This window comes from Panthera tigris, chromosome B4 (assembly GCF_018350195.1).
Source record: "Panthera tigris isolate Pti1 chromosome B4, P.tigris_Pti1_mat1.1, whole genome shotgun sequence".
NCBI classification, from domain to species: domain Eukaryota; kingdom Metazoa; phylum Chordata; class Mammalia; order Carnivora; family Felidae; genus Panthera; species Panthera tigris.
The window spans coordinates 131,118,019-131,141,228 of record NC_056666.1 but is presented as its reverse complement, the minus strand read 5'-3'; the positions used below and the strand labels follow the sequence as shown (position 1 = coordinate 131,141,228).

The 23,210-nt window shown below is 56.8% G+C and overlaps 1 protein-coding gene across 4 annotated transcripts; it reads left to right on the top strand.

Annotated features, from left to right (window-relative positions):
• Positions 1-3,634: 3,634 nt before the first annotated feature.
• SUN2 (Sad1 and UNC84 domain containing 2) lies at positions 3,635-23,155 on the top strand. 4 transcript variants are annotated; one of them, XM_042993285.1, is made up of 18 exons: positions 3,635-3,862; positions 6,791-6,949; positions 7,831-8,021; positions 8,382-8,519; positions 9,101-9,196; positions 9,622-9,715; positions 10,915-10,985; positions 13,217-13,332; positions 15,717-15,971; positions 16,381-16,458; positions 16,928-16,971; positions 17,534-17,699; positions 18,039-18,260; positions 18,589-18,670; positions 19,058-19,173; positions 19,330-19,497; positions 19,818-19,910; positions 21,406-23,155. In XM_042993285.1, the coding sequence occupies exons 2-18, from the start codon at positions 6,828-6,830 to the stop codon at positions 21,517-21,519; spliced, it is 2,166 nt and encodes a 721-aa protein (XP_042849219.1). In that variant the 5' UTR covers positions 3,635-3,862; positions 6,791-6,827; the 3' UTR covers positions 21,520-23,155. The 4 variants fall into 4 exon arrangements, with proteins under 4 accessions (XP_042849219.1, XP_042849217.1, XP_042849218.1 ...); XM_042993283.1 differs by having other exon boundaries at positions 18,586-18,670; XM_042993284.1 differs by having other exon boundaries at positions 15,714-15,971.
• The last annotated feature ends 55 nt before the right edge of the window (positions 23,156-23,210 follow it).

Below are 23,210 nucleotides of genomic sequence, written 5' to 3'. Positions count from 1 at the left end.
GACGCGGACACCCTTGGCTGCTGACCTGTGCTGACAGCAGAGAGGAAGTAGAGGTGGCCTGGGCAGCAGTGAGGTGGCTGGAGGCTTTACTGTCACTTGTGTGTCACTTGTGTGCACGACTGAGCGCTATGGACCCGTCCCTGGCACGTGGGGCAGGCAGAGGGGTACACAGGTCATTCTACCTCCATGTGAGCGCCCGGGTCTCTGGAAGCACAGAGAAGCTCCCTGACTTGACTACGAGCCACGACAGACCAGGAGGCTGACCTCCTCCCTCGTCTTCCCAAAGATCTCCAGTGGCAAAAGCCCTTGATGTTTGAGCAGTTTCTCTCCTCACTCGACCTCACACACAAGGAAACAGAGGCCAGGGGGCCTTGCTGACTCATCCAAGGTCACACACAGGATGGTCGCTACTATTCACATTTTATGAGCGAGGCAAATGGCTCCGAGAGGCCAAGTGGCCGCCCCCGGGTCACAGAGCAAGCAAGTGGGGCACCTGGCCTGGAGCCAGGGCTGCGGCTCCTGTATCCTCCTCACTTTTTATCACTCCTACCCTGACGCCTCACTTCCTCTGGCTGGTCTGGGTGAGAGCCGGAGAGTGTTCTGTGGCCCAGGAGCGCCCCGGTGGGCCCGTTCGGGCTCCCCCCGGGCTGAGCTGTTCCTCGAACATCCCCAGCGCACGGCGAACTTTCCCATCAGGCAGAACAGGCGTGGCACCCAGGGCCCACGGAAATGTTTTCATTTTCATCCTTTTAACGCCAGAAGGAAAATTACATATAATAGTAATAAATATTTATTCATGAATCAAGCCTACATTGCAGTACTCTTTCGGCCAATGTGATCATAATATAGAACTTTAAATATATATATATATATATATATATATATTTTTTTTTTTTTATGGGGGCACCCAGGGGGGCTCAGGCGTCTGACTCTCGGTTTCGGCTCAGGTCATGATCTCATGGTTTTGTGAGTTTGAGCCCCGCATCGGGCTCTGTGCTGACAGCATGGAGCCTGCTTGGGATTCTCTCTCTCTCTCTCTCTCTCTCTCCCTCTCTCTGCCCCTCCCCTACTCACGCTGTCTCTGTCTCTCTCAAAATAAAGAAATAAACTTTATATATATGTACATATATACATATATAATATATATGTATACGTATAACTTTATATATGTGTGTGTGTGTGTGTGTATACACATACATATAAAATGAAGGAAGGAGCCACCAAGGCAAAACTGTCTAGCGACAAGGAAAGCCATCGTGTGGCCCCACTGCAGCGTCTACACTGTCAGCCCCCTTGTTCCAGTGGGCAAAGCTGTCCACCGCCCGCCCTGCCACTGTGTCTGAGATGAGGAGGAGAGAGGGGAGGAGCAAGAACGGGGCCGAGAACGAGGGCAGAAGCGAGCTGGGGGAAGACTGGCCAACTGAATGGCGGCCGTACAGGGAAGAGCCCAGAAGGGCAGAGGGTTGCTGAATGAGTGGACGGCAGACAGGCGAGGCGCCGAGAGGTGGGGAGACGGGTCTGCGTGTGATCTCACAAGTCCGATGGGTGGCATCAGTGACGACAGTCAGGACGGACGGAGGGGCACGGCACAAACGCGGGAGACCTCAACAGCAAAGGCGAGAATTTCTCCGGGGCCCTTGTTACTTTTCTGTGGCTGCTGTAACAAGTCAGCCCAAATTCGGTGACTTATCAGCAACAGAAATGTATTCTCTCCCAGTTCAGAAGACCAGGAATCCAAAATCAAAATCAACGGACCGAAATCAAAGTGTCAGCAGGGCCATGCTCCCTTTGGGGGCTTTAGGGGAGAGTCTGTCCCTTGCCTCCTCCAGCTTCTGGCAGCCTCCAGTATTCCTTGTCTTATAGCCACACCACTCCAATCTCTGCCCTCTCCTCTTCTCTGCCTCCCTCTTAAAGAACCCTTGGGATTCCATTTAGGGCCACCTTAATAATGCAAGATAATCTCCCTATCTCAAAACCCTTCATTTAATGTTGTCTTCAGTCACCTTCACAGTTTCCAGGGATTAGGACCTAATATCCTTGGGGCCATTATTCGCCACCCGGCAGGCCCACAGAGGCAACGCCGCCTGTGGGCGTGGCCCCCGCCTGAGACCAGCAGAGGGCACATTCGGGAAAAGGGTCCTTCTGCCAGGATCCTGGGAGAGCGAAACAGGTTCTGCAATGGTGGTGGCGAGGTACAGGCCCTCCATTGGAATTGGCCAGCACGGGATTGGGGAGTTAAGTGCCCTGGTGAGAAGGTGTCAAGGGAGGCCCCTGCATGCTGGCCCTACATCTGATTTGCATTCTCATTTTATTCCTTCCACGGTCAGCAGATACTCAGGCCCCACGTGAGGTCCTGGAGAGCCAGGCAGTTTGTCATCTAACCCTTGTCTTCAAGATGCTCTAAGTGCAGGTGAGGCCCCTTTTTTTCCCAGGTGGGCCTGTAGAGGCCCAGGGAGAGGGGTCGTTTTTTTTTTTGTCTGGAGTCAACTTAGCACAAGGGTTTCACTCTTCCTCACGCCTCTACCCCCAGTGCCTTCCTGCCCTGTCTCAGTGATTTTGTAATTTCTTGTCTCTTCCTCTTGGTGCTTTAAGCGTGAAATAACGGCACTGTTACCCTTAGAAGCATTTGCACAGGAAATGACTACTCCCAAGCTGTGCACTTGCTACTTGGGTAAAGTTGGCCGGTGGCAGGAGTCAGGTGACATTTGTGCTCATTCATTATCTATCAGTCACATAAATTTGAGCGAGGCAGAGGAAGACGTAACCAGCCCTGCTTTCTCAGTACCAAATGTAGCAAACTCCCTCCTTTCTGCAGTGAAACTTGGGGGCCCTGGGGGCAGACGGGGAAATGCCAGAGCCTCCTTGCCCTGTCTGGAATCCCAAAATCAACTCTTAAGCAGAAAAAGCCGACTTGGACGCGAGGAGAATCTCCCAATCTCACTTTTGCCTCCTTCTGGCTGTGACTTGAAGCAAATCACTTAAAACCTCTATGAACCTGTTTCCTTACCTCTAAAATGGGTGTGGAAATGCCTGGCTAAAAGGACAATTACGCATGCGCCAGGCGTTTAGCATCCCTTCAACAATCGTTGGCTAGTCCGCTGAGGACTAACTACTAGCTACCCTTCCAGGTGGGCCTTAGGCCGAGGGTCTTCTACTTTTCCTGCTCCCCACTAAGTGGGGGGTTAGTGGGGAGCCGTCCTCAGAGAGGCTGTGTCTCCCCAACCACCCGATGCCTTTAAAGCCCTGGCATCCCGCGTGTGGAGTCCGTTTGCGGAGCGCGGGGACGCCACGGCCGGAAGTCCACGGGTGGGGTGAGGCGCACGAGGCGGTGCTCGGAGCGGGATCAGGTGTTTTGAGCCACCAGACCTGGAGTCAAGTGCGCAGTCAGGCCCGGCCGAGCCCCAACTTGCGGGCTCCAGCTGCGTGCTCCCGGGGCTCGGCACCGCCCCCCGCGCCTCCCACGCGCGGACTCCAGGCAAGGCTCGCCGGGCCCCCGGGGCCCACGCGGCGGGCGGAGCGAACTGGGGCCTTTGTGTTCAAACAGCCCAATGGGCGGTGGCAGTGGGCGGTGACGCGGGCGGGGCCCGGCCAATGGGCGGCGGCCTGTCAGCGTTGATTGGCAGACGCACACATACACACTCGGCCACGCGCGCGCCGGCCGGCCCCACTCGCGCAGCGCGGTTCTGCGCGGGTCTCATTGTCTGCTGCGCCCTCCGGCCCGCCGGCCTCGTCCCGCGCCGCGCGCCCCGGGTCCCCGCGCCTAGCGCCACTCGCAGGATTCGGACGCGGGAAGGGGGCGCGCCCAGGCGGCGCAGCGGGCCTCGGACGCCCCCGGCCCCGCAAGGAGCAGCCGCGGCAGCAGGTAACAGCCGGCGGTAGGCCTCTGGCGGGCGGACGTGCGGGGCAAGGGTGGTAGGCGGGGTAGGCCGGCCTTTCCCGCCTCCCCGCGGGCCCCGGCCGGACTCCGGGGTCACCGTCGGGCCGCCCCAGCCAGGGCCGAGCTGCCCAGGCCTGGTTCTTCCTCTCCCGGCCAAGCCGGGCCAGGCTCCAGCCCCGCCTGGCTCACGCCCCTGGGCCGGTCGGGAAGGGCCAGCGCCGTGCCGGGGCCAGCCGCCCTGACTCATCTCCGCAGCCCGCCCCCCGTCCCCGGGGCCGGACGCCCACTGGTCAGCCCGGAGGGCGGATGTCTCCAGGCGGGACTTCCCCGGGGCGGAACCTCCCCGAGAGGAGGGGAGCGAGAACCGGGCTACCTCAAACCGGCCCAGGGCAGTGCCTGTGTTTTCGTGCCAGGCAGGCAGTTTCCAGGGACAGGCAGTTCTCTGCCCTCTGCCTGTCAGACTCCGGGAATAGGAGGGAGGCCCATTTTGTTCAGTTCTTAAAAAAAGAAACCAAACAAATAGGAGGCGGGAGTGTGACTTAGTGCAGAGCCGCAGGGAAGGCGCGTGGTTAGTTTTAAAAAAAAAAAAAAAAAAAAAAAAAAATCTCTGCAGGTTCAGCCCGTCCGTGGGGAAAATGAAGGGAGAAGGGAGTTAGCCCCTGGAGCGTTTTACAGGTCCCACGAGGGAAAGTAGTGTGAAAACGTCCCGTGGAAGTCGCCGGAGATCTGAGTTTGCAGATTAGGTGGACACTGCCATAGAAGTTTGCTGAGGGGGGTGTGGGGAAAGGTGGAGTTGAGAAAAGGGATGTGGTTCAGCACAGAAGCGGGGAGGGATGTTTTGTTTGAGGGTTTCTTAACTGTGTGTGTTGGTGAGGGTGGGGTCTATTCAGATCCGCAAAAGATTCGAGCTGCTAGAGATTCATTTCTTGTTTTGTTTTGGAAGATTCAGGCCCTGACCTTTCTCATTTTCTGAAACTGGACTCAGTTGCAAACTATTTTTTTTTAATACTAGGACTACAGCAAAGACTAAGAAGCCTCGGGGGGGCGGGGTGGAGGAGGGTGCTGACTGCTGATGCTTTCAGCCCCCCCACCTCCCCACGCCCCCCCCTCCCCTCCCCACCTCACCCCTCCGTCTGAATATTTATATTCTTGCCAACAGCAGCTTGAGTTGGCAGAAACGTTGCTTTGTTTCTGCCCCCCCCCCCCCCCGCCCCGGGTGAAGGCTTCGTCCACTTCAGCAGGTGGGGGTTGAGGAAGAGGAGTCTATATGAGCATCTGGAGCTTTTAGGTGGGGAGGGCAGTAGTGGGGGTGGCATTACCTTATAAGGAGAGGAATACAGAAAAGGAGCCAGGCCAGCTTCCTGCTTTGGCTACTGCCGATTGGTCCCTTTACTAACACTGGCTAAAAACCGCGGGGGGGGGGGGGGGATGCCAGGTGGGCATCCTACCTGGGCAGACGCCAGTCAGACCGAGACGTGAGGCTGCTTGTTTTTCAGAAGAGGACTTCTGAATTGTCCGGCTGGACTAACCAGACCTTCTGGTTTCCATAGGCTGGAGTTGGGAAACACTAGAGCCTATACCCACTGCACAACCTAGGGAACTAATAGTATAAGGAATATGAGAAGTGATAATAAGTCACAAGTACCAGGGACTCTTGTGGGGGCCTAAGTGTAACAAAGACTTTGTAGCATGGGCAGGCAAAGGCACCACATTGAGACTCCTCACACGGGAAATCTGAGATTTTGGATTTGGGTTTCTACATCTGAAAGGCTGATTAATACCCCCCCCCCACCGGGTTGTCAAACACCGCCTTTTGCCACGACTCTTCACCTTGGCTTCGAGTCCTCGGTATCCGTTCCAGAGCCTTGATTTCCCACGGCACGTGGTGACTTCTTCGCTCCGGCAGGGATTGACTGTGATCCCACACGGCCGCTCCACCTCCCTGTTTTGTTAGTTTGTTGACAAATATTTGTCGTGTGACAATCCGTTCTGTGCATATTCAGGGCCATCAAAGACTCTGGTTGGGGACACACGTTTCCTAAAGCAACTTGAAAACATTATGGTAGAGGGGGAAAGAGCCAGGCTGTGCCACCTGTCCGATCTGAGCTCAAACCCTGCCTCTGTCATGTACAGGCTAGGGGACTGTGGGCAAGGTCACCGGTCGTCTCAGGGTCCCAGGTGCCTCCCTTGCACAGTGGCGGTCATGGTACCTCCTGTGTTCATAAGGATCAGAAATGAGGGCGAGAGAAGCCGGGCACCCAGGAGGCATTAACAAAGTATTCCGTCATCACAATTATCATACAGGATGCCCTGATGTTGCACTACAATGATCACTGAGGGGCTACGACATGCGGACACCTTCAGGATGTAGGTGGGGCTCACCCCAGAAAGGTCTTCTCCGGTCAGCGTTGGATTGGGACCCTGAGTCAACGAGTCTAGCCACAAGGAAAAGAAAGTGTGTCCCCTCTAAGAGAAACAGCTGGAAGGCGGGCGCACCCAGCTCCAGGGGGAGGGCAGCGTAGTGGGATGGCCCGACTAGAGACTCTGTGTGGGCAGTAACGATCAAAGGCATTCAGTTAGCGTCTGTTGCGTGCCTCTCACGTTCCACCTGCTCTGCTACTTGCTAAAGGCTGCAGAAGGTCCGGTTCTGCCTCTCAGGCAGCTCCATGTCAAACCGAAAGCCAGAAGAGCGTGGGGAAAGCACCGTGAGAGAGGCCACCTGGGCACTAAGTGAGCCCGAGGCAGGGCCGCCTGGCGGCAGGGTGGGTGGTGCCGGGAGATGCTCTGTACACGCCCCCTTGTCCCCAGCTCTGGGGCTGTCTGTGTTGAATGCGCAGGGGGTAGGCTGTTCGCCGGGAGGAGCTGAAACACCTGCCCCCACCAGGCCTCACTGGTCTTCCTTTCTGTCCCAAGATTCTCTTCAGGGGGAGAGGCCCCATCCTACCTCGTCATGTCTCGCCGAAGCCAGCGCCTCACGCGCTACTCCCAGGGCGATGATGATGGCGGCAGCAGCAGTGGAGGGAGTTCGGTGATGGGGAGCCAGAGCACCCTGTTTAAAGACAGCCCTCTCAGGTAGGGGACTGCCGTCTCACCCCCGCCCCCCGCCCCGCCCCGGCCACCCACGGATAGCGCTGACCTGCTGAGCAGAGGGCTTGGGCAGGTCGCTGCACAGCCTTGTCCTGTCGCCACCTGACTGGGCAGAGATCAGGTGCCCGTATCCAGCCGAGGGGGAGCATTCGCACCTTTGAGGATGCGAGGCCCCAGCCCTGCTGTCTCTTCTCCCCCTATTGTAAGCCAGGCTGCTGCCCTCTCGGTCAGAGAACAGGAAGTGGGGAGAGGCAGCTTCGAGAATAAGCCAGGCCAGAAACCCCGCCAGTGCGGGCTGGGTTCACAGGAGCCCTCTCTGCTCTGGACGGATGTGCCCGTCTGACCATCCTCCCCAGACCCAGGAGTACCTTCTGCAGGGCTTCAGCGGGGCCCGCAGAGGCAGCCCAGGAGAGGTCCCGGTCCGAGGAGCATGGCAAATGAGCTACAGCAGGCGCCAGCCTCATCCTGCCCCGCTTGCAGATCTGAGGCCCAGATAACCGCTCACGAGGCTTTGGCTAGCCCTGGGAGGCCAGGTCGAGTTGGTCTGGGTTTTCAGTGGGTGGCTGAAATTGCTACTCCCTTACAAGCATGGCGGCGGTGGGGGGGAGGTTTACAAAAAACTTTGGCTTTGAAGTTAGAGACCTGGATTTGAATCCTGCCTTCATCGCTCACTGCTGGTGGGATCTGGAGATAACGGGGGCAGCGACTGCACCTGTGGTTAGCGCAGTCGGCAGCTGGGAGCTGTCAGTTGCCTGGCAACAAGGCTGATCCACTCACCAGAGGCGGCGGAGCGGCTCCCCTTCCTGTTCCCGGCTGGGCTCACCTGCCTGCTCCCCTCCTCTCCCCTCCCGGCTCCCCTCCCACAGGACCTTGAAGAGGAAGTCCGCCAACATGAAGCGCCTCTCCCCAGCGCCGCAGCTGGGCCCCTCCTCCGACACGCACACGTCCTACTACAGCGAGTCGGTGGTCAGGGAGTCCTACTTTGGCAGCCCCCGGGCCGCCTCCCTTGCCAGGAGCTCCATCCTCGACGACCAGCTGCATAGCGACCCCTACTGGGGTGAGTGTCTGAAACCTGCCTCCCAGAGGCTTTGCTTCCTCTGGAAATTTAAGGTCCAAACTCTCCCCCCTCCTCCCCCCCCCAGTGGTTTCCTAATCCCCGCCGCCGGGCCAGAGGAAGGGCTCCCCGTCCTCAGAAGCCCTCAGAAGAGGGGCCACAGGCCACTTCAGACAACGAGGTGGCCACGATGCTGCTCCAGGCCCGGAGCCCCCTCCCCCCCCCCCCCATGGACCCGGGGAGCTCAGGAGGAAGCTCAAGGCAGCTCCACCTGTCCGTCAGAAACGCTCCTCAAGGTGTCTCCACGAGGCCCTCCGGGATAGCCTCCTGCCCCAGGAGAACCCCGAGTTCTTCCCTCCTCAGGTGAGGATCTGCGGGTGAGGAGGAGGAGAGGCACGGGCGGCACCGAAAGCAGCAAACTCAACGGGCTCTCTGAGAACAAGGGCTCCGAGGACTTCCTGGGGTCCTCCTCAGGTTACTCTTCAGAGGATGACTATGCAGGTGGGTGACGCCTCGGGGATACGCTCCAGCAGGTTCTGGGGCTGTTGGGGGAGGTGACGGGAAGCCGGGGGAAGGTGCCCCCCTGCCAGCCTGAGAGAGCGTGGTATCTGGCAGGCCCCTGCGCAGACCAGCTGGGCACCCCCTGGTCATGCCACCGTGGCACCCTGAACCCAGGCCTGGGGCGGCCCCTGACATACTGTGACTGCCCTGTCCCCGTCAGTCGGAGCAGCCTATGGTCGACTCCGTTGTGTCTGCCTTAACGGGGCGCTTCACACGTAGGAGCTGCTTGACCCCTTTGGTCTAGCTCGGAACGACGGATCGAAGGATTGCTGGTGAGGAGAGGGGTGCAGACAGTAAGCTCAAGGGAAATAAAATGTCAGAAACCTCCCGTTGCGTTCCTTTGACAGACCTTTACTGACCCGCTAGGTGCCAGGCCTGGGTGACGCTCTGGGGATGCGAAGGAGAATGATACGTGGTCTCGGCTCACAGTCTAAAGGAGAAGATAAATAATAGGCAGTCTCCCTGTCTCTGGGCTCTTAAAAGGGAGGACGGACTGAGCCGTGGCCTCTCTGTCCCCGCAGGATACTCGGAGACTGACCACCGTGGTTCGGGTTCACGGTTAAGGAACGCAGCCTCTTGGGCAGCCTCTTTTTTCTGGATGGTGGTCACTTCTCCAGGTGGGTGCTGGCTACTCTGTGCACGGCTATTTCCATTCTCTACAGCAGTCCCTTCTTCCCCTTCTTCCCCTTCTTCCCCTTCTTCCCCTTCTTCCCCTTCTTCCCCTTCTTCCCCTTCTCCCTGTGGTTGGGCATCCCACCGAGAGACCATAGGACGAGCAGGGAGAGCTCGTCCTAGAATAAGCCACTGGAAACCAGGAGCCAACACTCTAACGCTCCCACTCGGAAAGGCAGGAACAGCTGTGGAGCAGGATGGAGAGTGTTGGCAGAGTAGGCAGGTGGGATTCGAGGACAGGTGCACCGGCAGGTCAGCATCGGGGGTAGCGGCAGGGAGGGCTGCAGGTAGAGACAGTAATGCTCTGAAACCACAAGCTGCAGGCCGCTGGCTGAGGGCGACACTCAGGCCTTGACGGTCCCTCTTCCAGGCCGGCTGTTTGGACTCCTCTACTGGTGGGTTGGCACCACCTGGTATCGCCTGACAACAGCTGCCTCCCTCCTCGATGTCTTCGTTTTAACCAGGTGAGCGAGACTCCCACCTTGACAATGACTCAGAAAGCCCTGGGACAGAAGGGACCGATAAGGCTTCTAAACCTGTATACGTCCTTTCTGTGAAGGTTTCTTTTTCTCGAGTTTACGTGTAGTTTTAATCAGTGAGCAAGGAGTAGACTATCCAGAGCCCCTCTCTGCCTGACAGATAATGGGATCGAGTCAGGTGTTGCCTTCCAAACCAGTAGCCTTTCAGGGAGAATTCTGAAATGATGGGTTCCTGTTATTTGGCTACTTCCTGCTAGATGCCAGCCCCCATCCAGCCGCGTCTGAGTCTGACAGCCTGGTCTTACTCTGGCTGGTCAGGTTTCAGGCTCTGGCCCAACAAGTGGTGTTTCCGAGGAAAGTTCAGCTTTCCTCCTGGCCCTGGGGCAGTCTAGAACCCGGTGTTCTCTGCTGGGTGTTCAGAAGCCAGGGATAGGCGCTGCGTGATGCTGTGGGTTGATTTTCTAAGTCCCTGACCCAGCAGAGCCGGGAAAAAAGACTGAGCCAAGAGGTCAAGGTCCTCTGGACGTAATCCTGGCTGGATGATTGGCTGAGGATTATGCTGAGAAGAGGGCCAAGGGTGGATCCGTGTCACCAAAAGAAGGTTCCATATTTTTCTACAAGAAACTATTGTTGGGGCACCTGGGCGGCTCAGTCGATTAAGCGTCCAGCTTCAGCTCAGGTCATGATCTCACGGTCCGTGAGTTCGAGCCCCGCGTCGGGCTCTGTGCTTACAGCTCAGAGCCTGGAGCCTGCTTCCGATTCTGTGTCTCCCTCTCTCTCTGCCCCTACCCAGCTCATACTCTGTCTCTCAAAAAAATGAATAAATGTTAAAAAAAATTTTTTAAAGGAAAATACTGCTTAAGGAGTTCTGTATTTTTTTCTAGAACTGCTTGCTTAGAGGACTTGTACATATGAAAATTTCAGGTTTTACAAAGACCCCGTTTTTATTTTAATCACATCAATAAAATTCAGAGTCAGCATTGTCCCCATTATTCCAAGACTTGCAGGCAAAGCTCTAAAAGTCTCCAGTCCAACCCTGGCAAGATGAGATGCTCCAGGGCATCCCCCTCCCAACTCTAGTTTGGCACTCAGGGAAAGCCTCTGCAGACTCCCAGCAGGGATATAGAGCCCTGGATGCTCTCTTGACACCTCTTCCTCCCCTGCTGTCCCCTCCTGTGGCCCAGGCGCTTCTCATCCGCGAAGACATTCCTGTGGTTCCTCTTGCTGCTGCTGCTTCTGACCGGCCTGACCTATGGTAAGCTTGCCCGGTGTTGCAGGGCAGGGGTAGGACGAGCATGCCAGGCCGAAATGGAGCTGGTGAGCCAGAGGGGCGGGGCAGTGTGGGTGGGGGCGGCTGGCGCTGAGCGGACACGCAAAAACCAGAAGGGATGGTGATCGCCTACAGGCAACGGAAGAGGCAGGATGAGTGGAGCCAGACTGAGCCTGGGCAGCTCGGTCCCAAGCTCTCGGCCACTCCTGTCTGGCCCTCCTGGCTCCTCTTGGACCTGTGTGGCATTTGCAGGGTGTCCAGTGGGTGAGAAGGGATATGCCCCAATCCGCTGATCTTGTGTTCTGTTTGGGTGGCCGCACTTGACTGCCTGGCATGTCAATAGAGCATCCTTGGGGCCATCTGAGTCAGAACGTGCCCTAGTACAGGAGTATTGGGGTAAAAAGCAGGGATCTTGCCAGGGATCTTGCTGTTAGTAGTCATTTTCCCGGCATTCCAAATCAGGGTGTAGTCTGAGTGAGTGAATTCTTGTTACGACATCAAGTTCAATCTTTAAGATCGAAACAATAAAGTTGTAAAGAGAAGTCTGCCTTTTTATACTAAGATATTTCATTAAACATTTTTTTTTTGTTTATTTGAGATAGAAAGCATGAGTTGGGGAGGGGCAGAGAGGAGGGGGTAGGGGAAGAGAATCCCAAGTAGTCTCTGCACTGTCAGCACAGAGCCTCACAAGATGCTTGGTGGTGTTCCATTCTCTATCTTAGGACTTTGACGTGTTCTACATAGTTGTAATCATTATTTATATATATCGTGTTCAGCTTCTAATCTGACAGTGTTGCGGTCTCACGATTCCAGTGAGTTGCCTCCATGGCCCCCAGGCTCCGTTTTAATTATTGTACCAATTTATAGTTAACTTATAAAGACCACGCTTTACCTTTTTTTAGAGCTGGTTTTATAGGTTTAGCATCTACTCAACTAGTATTTATTTTATTTAACAGCCAGGTAGAAAATTTTTCCAAGTGTTGACTTCCTTTTTGTTTGCTGTTACAAGAACAGCTTGTTCACGTCCAGTGGAAACTGGGCATCGCCCTTGAAGTAATAATGACCCTTTACGATCATATAGTGCTTTGTTCAGGAGTTCCTCTGTTAACTTGAGCTTCACCGTGGCCTCCTAGGGTTGATGGGGCCGATGTGTGTGGAGGGCCTGAAGGGCCGGCGGAGTGGGCTGCTCAGGGAGTGCATTAAGTGAGGTGTGTCCAGAGGGTCTGATGGAAAGCCTGGTGGGCGTGTGCTTCCGGTTGTACCTGCTCACGGCCAATGATTGAGTGGCAAGTGTGGTCTCCCTGGGATGGAGACCCACTGGCTGATACGGCTCGCCAGGTGCCCTCATGCCCCACCCCACACGCATAAGCTCAGGAGTAAACACATCACAAGCAGATGGCCCCTGAAGCAAGATGCGGGCGTCTTTGTGGCTGCAGCCTTGTGTTGTCTTGGGTCAAAAGCACCTTCTCTTAGCAGGTGTCTCCTGTTTCAGGGATTCTCAACCATGGCAGCTCATTAGAGTTACCTGGGGAGCTTTTAAGACTCACCTATAGAGGGATACTCCAGACCAGTGAATTCATTTTCTAGAGAGTGGGGCCAGATATTGGGTATTTTTAAGCTTCCTGGTGATCTTCTCTTTTTTTTATGTTTATTTTTGAGAGCGAGAGAGTGAGACCCTAGACAGAGCACGAGAGGGGGAGGGCAGAGAGAGAGGGAGACACAGAATCTGAAGCAGGCTCCAGGCTCCCAGCTGTCAGCACAGAGCCTGATGCGGGGCTCAAACCTATGAACCACGAGATCGTGACCTGAGCTGAAGTCAGACGCTTAAGTGACTGAGCCACTCAGGCACCCAAAGAGCTTCCTGGGTGATCTTGCCGGACAGTCTTGGCTGAGAGCCACCATCAGGTCCTCTGGTTGTACCTCTGGATCATCCCTAGCTTTATTAGAGCTATGTTCTCTGAGTTTTGCCATTTACAGAAAGATGGGGATTCCTGAGGAGTGAGAGAAAGCACATACTCTGGGACCGTCAGGTGGAAGTTGCTGCCTCAGAGAATGATGGGAACCTCCATCCCTCGTACCGCCTTCCAGCAGCAGCCCAGCTCGCAGAATGGGACAGGCTGCTAATAACCCATGTTGATTAGGCCCCCGTCTTCAGCAGCGTGTGCCTTCTGGCTTATGGCCACAGGCCTGGATAACCCCCTCTCTTCTGTGTACAGGTGCCTGGTATTTCTACCCCTATGGGCTGCAGACCTTCCACCCTGCGATGGTTTCCTGGTGGGCGGCGAAGGGCGGCAGCAGGCAGCATGACGTGTGGGAGTCCAGAGACTTCCAGGTGAGTAGCTTAGGGTCACGGGTCCTCACCTTGCCTCTATTTGCAGTTGATTTCTCTGCCCTTATAGCTTCCGTAGGCGGTGTCCTAGCTGGTAGACTGCCTTGTCCCCTGTCTCTGCTGTTTGGGGTACAGGCACTGGGAGAGTGGTTTGTGCTTAAATAGGACTCCAAATTGTCCCAAATCAGTTGCCATCTTAAGCACACACAAAAACAAAACAAAACAAAAATGGAAGGAAAGGGAATCAGACAAATCGTTTCAGCTACTTTGTTCCTTCTCTATAGTTTCATAAATATTTCCTCAGCATCTTCTAAGAGTAAGGCGATGGGCTGGTCAGTTACCGATTACCACAAACAGATCACCCCTAAAATCAGTGCCTTAAAGCTGCAAGCATTCGACTGGCTCACGAGCCCGTGGGTGCCCTGGGTGGCTCTTCTGGTCTAAGCAGGGACGGGCTGCTGGGTCAGCAGGGGCAGGCTGGGTGCCACACGTGCTTTTCTCGTCCAGCAGGCGAGCCCCGCCTCGTTCTCTTAGCAGACGACCGTGGTGCCACAAGAGCAAAATCAGGCCTCAATTCAAAACTAGCACACTGTCCCTTCCTCCACATTCCAGGCCGAAGTAAATCTCAAAGCCAGTCTAGACTCAAAGAAGCGGGGAATAGGGGCGCCTGGGTGGCTCAGTCAGTTGAGCGTCCGACTTTGGCTCAGGTCACGATCTCACGGTTCTTGAGTTCGAGACCCGCGTTGGGATCTGTGCTGACAGCTCGGATCCTGGAGCCTGCTTCGGATTCTGTGTCTCCTTCTCTCTCTGCCCCTCCCTCACTCATGCTGTGTCTCTCAAAAATAAATAAAAACATTAAAAAAGGGGGCGGGGTAGACACCACCTCTTGATATAGCACATGCGAGGCCACACTGCAGAGGGTACAAGTACAGGGAGGACGGGAGGACAAGAGCCTTGTCTGCACTCTGCCCGAGGCTGCCCAGGCTGTGTCCTCAAGGAGCCTGCAGTGTGGCGTGGGAGGTGACAGGGCACACATAACCAGAATGTGTGCATACCTGTCACGAAGTCACCAGTGAAAAGTTTTTCATTCTTTTTCCCCTGATGACATCTGAATTTTGCTTGTATCTTGCCGAATTTAACTGGGGAGCACATTTTTAACCATTTATTTTGGCGAATATTACCTTCCCGACTGCCGTGTTATCACATCATGACCTATTCTGGCATTATAACTTTCCCTTTTGGAATCGTTAGTAAGGATGTTAAGTGCAGTTCAATTTCAGGACTCCCTTTTCTGTGAGAAGGAGGAGGTAAAGAACGAACACACCTTTGTTGTACTTGCTTACGTTTGCATAAAGACACTAATAAAAATAGTTGCCTGGTGTGGGAGCCGGTGGTGGCTGAGGGCCCCAGGTGGATGGGACACAGGTTAGGAGAGGACTTGTCACTCTTTGCTCTTTCAGTCCTGCAGATGTACTGCCTATGTTACAACATTTAAAAATCAGAGGCAACTTCTGCCCTCAGGAGGCGGCCCCGGTCTTTAATTGACAGTTGAGAGACTATAATTTCTCTTGGCAAAGATTTTTGTTTTCAAGCCAACAAGGTTTTCAAAATTCGTGGCATGCTATCAGGTGCCACCGTCCAGTCCAAAGGACTTATTCTACCTACTCTGTGGGCCATCCAGTTAGAAGAAAGAGAGCCTCTTCAAATTGTTTCGTCTTTTAGCCATAGCTTTTTTTTTTTTTTTTTTTAATTTAATGTTTGTTTTGAGAGAGAGAGAGAGTGTGAGCAGGGGAGGGGCCGAGAGAGGGAGACACAGAATCCGAAGCAGGCTCCAGGCTCCGGGCTCCGAGCTGTCAGCACAGAGCCCCACGTGGGGCTCGAACTCACAGCTGCGAGATCATGACCCGAGCCGAAGTCAGACGTTCAACTGACTGAGCCACCCAGGCGCCCCTAGCCATAGTTCTCTTGAACGAAGTGGGCGGCTGAACCTGTCGGCCGCTCGCTTTCCTGCATACGCACACATGTAGGAGAGGGAAGGGGGCTGGCTCTGGCCCGGGAGGCCACCCTGCCCCCTGCCGCTCCTCTGGTCCTCTTCTTGGACCTGTTCCTCCATTTGGACCCTCTTTGGAGAGGGCGCTGTGTCCCCTCCCGCCTGGCCTGCGCACCCGTCCTTAGGACCTTGTGCTGCACTGTGTCACCACGTGTCCGCATACTCGCGGTACCCCTTTGCCCTGCTGGGGTACTCACCTCGCTGAGCACGGATGGTCCTCAGGGCCAGTGTGAGTTCACATTTGGGTGTTCCTGGGATTCCCTTCCCTTTCTCTCCAGGAAGCACTGTTGTCCTAGGCCCCTCACCTCTATGGCTTTTCCCTCCCACCCCCTAGCAGGCTGAGCAGCGCATCTTATCCCGGGTACACTCTCTGGAGCGGCGCCTAGAAGCTCTCGCTGCCGAATTTTCCTCCAACTGGCAGAAGGAGGCTGTGCGGCTGGAGCGTCTGGAGCTGCGGCAAGGGGCCGCTGGTGGGGGAGGCCACGTAGGCCTGAGCCACGAGGACACCCTGGCGCTTCTAGAAGGGCTGGTGAGCCGCCGCGAGGCTGCCCTGAAGGAGGACTTCCGTAGGGACACCGCCGCTCGGATCCAGGTCTCTGAGCGTGAGCAGAGTGGCGTGTGGGTGACACCGTGGGTGTGTGGGGTGGAGGGGCGAGGCCCTGCACACCCTGACATGAGAGGGACAGCCGTGTCACTTGGCAGTCACTCACCTTCTCTAAGCCTTCGTTCCTTCCTCTAAAATGGAGACCCTCCGGTTTCCCCGTGCACTCCCAACCCCGACTGTGGAAACAGGAGACCACAGAGTGCCTGGCACAGTAGGGGCGCAGCAGAGATCAAGGGGGTCTTGCGTGTTTGAGAAGCACTTGTGGCACAAAGGCCAGGAGCCGAAGTTTGCGGGCGGACGGGCCTGGTTCCGTCTCCAGTTCTGCCACTTACTGGTTGTAAGTTCCCTCTGCAAGTAACTCAGTAAAATCCTCAAGACGCACCCCTATGTCTGACAGGAAGAGCTGGTCACCCTGAGAGCAGAACATCAACAAGACTCGGAAGACCTCTTCAAGAAAATCGTCCAGGCCTCCCAGGTTGGTGGACTCAGGGGCGCCTGGGGCCTCCCCAGTGGCGCCCTGATCTATAGTTCAACATCTGCTCTTGGGCTGAGGCAGCTTGGTTCTCCCAAAGGGTGCTTAGACACTAGATGAGGCGGGGGTGTCATCTCCTGACTTCTGCTGGGGCTGAACCCACGTGCACAGGAATGCTTTGCAGGGATGCCCGGGGGTGTGTTTGAAGAAGGGTTGCTTTCAAGAGGCCTGTTGTGCTGGGTATAAGATGCTGAATGAATGAGGGAATGTATGCATGCCTAAGCATGCGGACGGGGCAAGCCTCTCATGAGGACCTAGGCCAGGAGGTGGTTAATGTTTGCTGGAGCAGTCAGGAGAGCCTGGGGCAGGGCTCTGCTGGAACAGAGACTCCAGACAGAATAGATCCTGCTCTGGGAGACTGACTGCTCTGAGCCTGGCATATGTTGTATTTCTGCCTTCTTCCTGCTTACAGGAGTCTGAGGCTCGACTCCAGGAGCTGAAGTCCGAGTGGCAAAGGTAATGGGCACTGCCATCCGGCCTGGGTCTGCTCTACCCCCGACCCCTCCACCCCACACCCTGGCAGGCCTGGGGAGCAGAGCCCCGGAGCAGAGTTCTGATTGTGTTCTGAACGGAGAGGGGATGGCTGAAAACTAGCTCAGGAACATCTGAAGGGCAAGAACGGTTGGGTGCGGGAGGGGCACCACAAGAGAACTGGGATTTGTGGGTTCACTTGTAGACCCGCTACCTTTTCTGTACACACGCATGCAGGCTGCCTTCCGTGCCCCAGACATCCACCCGTGTGGAGGATGGAGAGGCCGAGGCAGAGTGAATTATGGCTCTGGTCTTAGGAAGGGAACAGGATAAGAATTCGCTCGTTGGGATCGGCAAGCCAATTCGAAGGCACTGGGGCTGTGTTCTACAGCCAGGGTCCCTAGGTGGAGGCCTTGCATTCGTGTGCAGGTGCTGGGCACTCACTTCTGTCGGGAGCCAACTAGGGGATCCCCTTGTGTTCCTCGGCGTGGCCTCACACCTCACCAGAGATCCAAGGCTTACTCTTTTCTCCTCTCCTTGGGAGTAGGATGACCCAAGAGTCCTTCCGAGAGAACTCCATGAAGGAGCTGGGGCGACTGGAGGGCCAGCTGGCAGGCTTGCGGCAGGAGCTGGCGGCCCTGAGCCTGAAGCAGAGCTCGGTGGCAGACCAAGTGGGCCTCTTGCCCCAGCAGCTGCAGGCGGTGAGGGATGACGTAAGTTGGAACCATCCAAGTCCCCTGCCGAACACCGTGTCCTCTGAGAGTGTCTGTCCTACGAGTCTGTACGGCAGAGAGCCTTTTGCCCTGGTGGCCTGCTAGTCCCCTGAGTCTGGACTTGGCCCAGATGTTGGCTTTCGTAGGCAGTTCTTCCTGTTTTGTTATCAGTAACACGGAGAGTTGGTCGTAACGCTTTCCTTCAGGTGGACTAGCGGGGTGTGCTTGGCCCTTCCCTTCCCGGCTTGTGTTCTCTTTCCGCCCCCTCCACTCCAGCCAGGAGCCGCCACAGCGGCACTGTCCCTGTGAGCCTCTCAGAGACCTTCCTTCTGCCGCCAGGTGGAGTCCCGGTTCCCTGCCTGGATCAGTCAGTTCCTTCTGCGCGGCGGGGGGACCCGCAACGGGCTCCTTCAGCAGGAAGACATGCAAGTTCAGCTGCGGGAGCTGGAGGGCAGGATCCTCGCCCACGTGGCCGAGATGCGGGGCGAGTCGGCGAGGGAGGCCGCCGCCAGCCTGGGGCTGACGCTGCAGAGGGAAGGCGTGATCGGGGTGACAGAGGAGGTGAGGACCGTGGGGCCCCGGGGACAACCCCCACCCTCACCCCCTCGTCCAGCGCCCTCCTCCCTGGGAGTCCTAGACCCGCGCAGTCGCGCACTGCCAGCTTCCCGGTACGTCCCAAGACCACGTGCAGGAGGCTCCGGTGCTTGCTTTGGGGCTGGTGGGGGCGAGGGGGGCGCATCTAGGTTAAGTGGCACGTGTGGCTGGACACCAGTGTGTGGTGCAGCACAGGAGGGGGCCAGTCCGGGGGTCCCTCGCCCCCAGCAGTGGGGGCCCAAGGGTGGCCGGGTCTGCTGCTCATGGCAGCTGCCTCGGATGCCTGTTCTAGCAGGTGCAGCGCATTGTAAACCAGGCCCTGAAGCGCTACAGTGAGGACCGCATCGGGATGGTGGACTACGCCCTGGAATCAGGAGGTGTGTGTGTGCGCTCCCCCCACTTTGCAGAGCCTGGTCCCGTGCTGGCCGCCCCCCTCGGCTTCTGCCGGGCAGCCGTGGTGCTAGGCGGGCAGGGCTCGAGATGGGCAGGAATCACAGCAAAGGCAGGCGAAGAAACTTGGAGAAGTCCGGATGAACGGAATACCATCCTTGGCCAGGGAAACTGATGCTCGCTCACAGCTGTAGTTGGGGTGAGGTTGAAGACGGCCTGGGGCATCTGCCCTCCCGCCTTGAGAGAGGACATGGCAGTAGGGGTCCCCTCTCGAGTTCCCTGGGCCGGTGAGCAGCACAGGTGTCGGCGTCTCCCTCCCTCCCCTGCTGGGGTCCAGCTTTAGGTGCCCACGCTGCCTGTCTTTCCTGTCTCAGGGGCTAGTGTTATCAGCACCCGGTGTTCTGAGACCTATGAGACCAAGACGGCCCTCCTCAGTCTCTTCGGCATCCCCCTGTGGTACCATTCCCAGTCGCCCCGAGTCATTCTCCAGGTAGGTACCCGTGAGGGCAGCAGCAGGGGCCCCGAGCAGGTCGCCTGCATAGCTGGGTGACTCCCGTCCTGAGCCAGCAAAAGCCGTGCTCAGGGTGGGCCGTCTTTGTCACCCGCCCCGTGCCGATGGGACTTCCTTTCCTCCTCGTCCCCCCAGCCAGATGTGCACCCGGGCAACTGCTGGGCCTTCCAGGGGCCCCAGGGCTTTGCTGTGGTTCGCCTTTCTGCCCGCATCCGCCCCACTGCTGTCACCTTAGAGCACGTCCCCAAGTCCTTGTCCCCCAACAGCACCATCTCCAGTGCCCCCAAGGACTTTGCCATCTTTGTGAGTATTCTACCTTTGGGGGGTCAGAGGGGCTACGGGACCCTGTGAGTCTTTACCAAGGATAGAGCCAGGACCATTATTTGGGAGGAAGGGGGCAGACCTGGAAGGGACAGCCCCAGCCTGGGAAATGGTAGCTTAGGCTGCGCTGGAAGAACCCACGTCCAGTGCTCAGGCCCCTGGAGTCCCACCAAGGCTGGCGCTGATCTGCTCGGGGGCGGGGGACCCAGTGTGGGAACAGGAAGGGAGAGCATTCTTCCCCGGGTGACTGGGGCACTCGTCTAAGAGCAAGATCTTCCCTCCATCCTTTGTTCTCTTTTCAGGGATTTGATGAAGATGCGCAGCAAGAGGGGACACTTCTTGGCCAGTTCACCTACGACCAGGATGGGGAGCCCATTCAGACCTTTTACTTTCAGGTATGGGACTCCGCCGTGCCAGCGGAATGGTATATTTAGCTTCCTACCCGTTCGGCAGATGGTTTCCAAGCACTTACTCCGTGTCAGGCACCGCGGGCTCAGGTCAAGAATAGGCACAGCCCCTGCCTCCCCACAGTTCGAGGCAGGGAACAGGGACAGCTGTCCAAGTGGCACAGGAGAGGCACCACATAGACATCCACACGGAGGGGCCCATCCCGGACGGGGAGCCGGGGGCAGTTGTCAGAGGGTGCTCCTCCTAGGCCTCAGGCAGTGCCGCACGGCTAGGGCTCTGAGGGAGACTTCTGGCCTCGATCTGAACGGGCATCAGTCTCCCAGGGCCTTGTTAGAAATGCAGATTGCCAGTCTCCACCCCAGGAGATAGGCTCCCAGATCCCGGCAGCCCCAAGAAATCAATGTTCTGACGGCCCAGATGAATGCTGTGCCGGGAGCTTGAGAGCTACACTAGGGGTGAAGAATTGGGTGAGGTGGCAAAGGGACAGTGGTGGGAAGGGAGGCCGGAGAGGGGCAGGCCTGGCTACCAGGCCAAAGAGTTCTGGCCCTCGGGGCTGGGGTGGGCACTGCCACGTTTTAGGCAGAGAAGTGACAAGACTGTGCGCTGTAGTCAGATCACGTGACCGTGTGAACGGTGCATCCAGGGGACGAGACCGGTCAGGAAGTGGCTGCGGAGAGTGTCGGGAGTGAGGATGGAGAGGAGGTAGATAAACAGTCGCAAGTGTCAGGCTGGACAGAAGTGGAGAAGGGGGAGGGGAGGACTGTCCCAGGTGCCAAGAGGCAGGCTACTGCAGGAGTGGGTCTGGCCACCAAGTCTGAGGCACCTGTGGGCCAGTCCCGTGCAGCCACCAGGGGACCAAAGACTGAGCCATGGGAGTGCCTGGGACATCCGGGGGCTGTGTGCTGACCGAGCCTTTAGGAGACAGTAGAGGAAAAGCGGCTGTGCGGAAGGCCAGAGGACGGGAAGGGAACGGGAAAGCGCTGTGTCTGTTGGCGTCGAACTGGGGGCCATTTGCTCCGAAAGCTCAAAAATCGTGGCTTTTGGAGCAAAGAGGACAGAGGCCTGCTAAGAACTTGAGGAAGAAAACTCTGCCTAATTCAGAGTAAAAGGATTCTTTTCCACCGTCAACACATATCAGATCCTCCGTGACAGTGATTGTGTCCCTTGACCATGATAAAGAGCTCCTGTGCATCTGTCTGGAATGAATCTGGCTGGTCCTCAGCTACAAGGCCATTTTTATGTGGCTGTGGGTCATGGCCCCTAGAGGACCTCTGAAGCCCCTGGGACTCCTCGGCCCACAAGCTGGAAACTCTGCTCCATGATCTGAAGACAGGAGCTTTGCAGTCCAGTTCGCTGTGGAGGCCTATGGGAGGGGTGGGGGAGGGGGGCATCTGACCCTGGGGTGGCTGTCCCCCTCTCTGCCCTCCTGTCAGCGAGGTCTGAGGGCTTGGGACACTCTTAACACCTTCTTTCTCTACCCAGGACACTAAAATGGCCACATACCAGGTGGTGGAGCTTCGGATCTTGACTAACTGGGGCCACCCCGAGTACACCTGCATCTACCGCTTCCGGGTGCATGGGGAACCCACCCACTAGGCCTTCTCTGTGCTGCTGCCAGCCAGCTGGGAGGCCAGCCCCTCCCAGCACGTGCCCCCTTCTCTGGGAGTGGGAGAGCAGCACCCCTGCCCCTTCCCCACATGCTTGACCAGCGCACTGACTTCCAGGAGCAAGAACCTCTGGCCCGATGGAGACAAGAAAGAATATGCAGGGCTTTCCTAGTGCGGGGCAGCTCGAGGTAGACAGCAAGTTCCGGCGTCCCTTTTTGTGACCTCCTTGTGCCAGGCACTGGGTGTCTACTTCCCCCTCTTGGGAGGGTGTATATATGTAGCATATCATGGGGGATCATGAGGCAGGGGGAGAGGCAGTGAGTGGACATATGTCGTCCCAGCAAAGGTGGGTGAAACCTGTCTGCCCCTTACCCAGGATGGGGGGCTGGCACCCAAGGAGCTGCGGTTGGTAGGCGTGTGAATGAAGCAGGTGCCAAAGCCATGGGTGGGACAAGCAAGGGCCTGGGGCAGGTGAGCTGCCCCTATCACCAGGCAGAGAAGTGACGTCCTCTAGGAGGAAGGTGCTCACAGTGCAGGCTGGGGCTGAGCCCCAGGCAGGAAGCTGCTTGTACAGGGCAGCCGGGCTCTTCCAGAAATCTAGTGCCATCAACCTACGGAGCTTGACCCCCTAACGTCCCCCAAAGGCCTCTCTATACACTGTATGTGTTCTGGGTCAGAGTGGGCCACGGGGCTTCTCATACCCTTGAGGGTCGGGCTCCTATGAGCCTCTAAGGGAGGCTGCCTCTCTGGCTCTGAGGGGTCACAGGGGCAGCCGGTAGGATTCCCCCTCTGCTGGGGTTAGTGCTTTCTCTCTCCCCTGATGTTGGGACCGAGGCCCACTCTGCTCCCCATTCCTGCTAGGGCATGCCTGTGCCCCAGAGCAAGCTTGCCACATTCCCCCAAGGTGTAGGGAGCCCAGACCTGCCTTTTGAGGCCATAAGCAGCTGGGGTAAGCTTCAAAGGGTGGGGAGCAGCATACTCCCCAGATTCTCGGGATGGTCCAATGAGAATGATGGTGACATTCAGGGTGTCATGGTGGGAAGAGGCCTGTCTGCACTGTGGGCCTTGTCCCACCACCACCTGACTGTAAGGGGCTCAGCTACTCCCTTGAGACTCTCAGCTCTTGCTCAGATCGTTTCCTTTCTGGCTCGTTTTCTAGGGGGGGTGGGGTGCTGTCAGGGGTGTGGGCTGGGGGAAGAGAGGGCTTTGAGACCCAGCAGACTCTGCTGTATTATGTATATATTTTTCAAGGTCTGTTTTTTAACTGAAAAGCTTTGGGCTTGATTCCTAGCCCCGTTCTGTGGGGCACCGGGTGATTTCAGTTCCTTGTAACCTGGCTGCCAAGGGGGGCTGCGGTGCAGGCAGGTGCCGTAAGAACAGGGCTGAGCCCCAAATGGGCTCCAAGGGGATGGAGCTAGAAGGAAGGTGAGGCCTAAGGCCACCTGTGGGCCTTTGGCACTGGCCCCAGCTCAGCCCCCGCCCCCCCTCCCGCCCCCCCCAGACAACCAGGTTTCATTTTGCGCTCTCCTGTCACAAATGCTGCACTATTGGTTCTGAATTTTTTATCTCCAGATTCTAATTTATGCCTATGCAAAAAAAAAAAAATAAATTATGCCCAGGATTAATAGAGTGTGTAGTTTTTTTTTAATCTGAAGTCTGAGCCTAAACAATGCCCCAAAG

Coding starts and splice junctions, on each gene's coding strand:
- SUN2 (XM_042993282.1), top strand. CDS start 6,828: ATGTCTCGCCGAAGCCAGCGCCTCACGCGCTACTCCCAGGGCGATGAT. Junction 17,700..18,038: donor TGCAGGCGGTGAGGGATGAC/GTAAGTTGGAAC, acceptor TTCTGCCGCCAG/GTGGAGTCCCGGTTCCCTGC. Junction 19,174..19,329: donor CGCCCCGAGTCATTCTCCAG/GTAGGTACCCGT, acceptor TCGTCCCCCCAG/CCAGATGTGCACCCGGGCAA.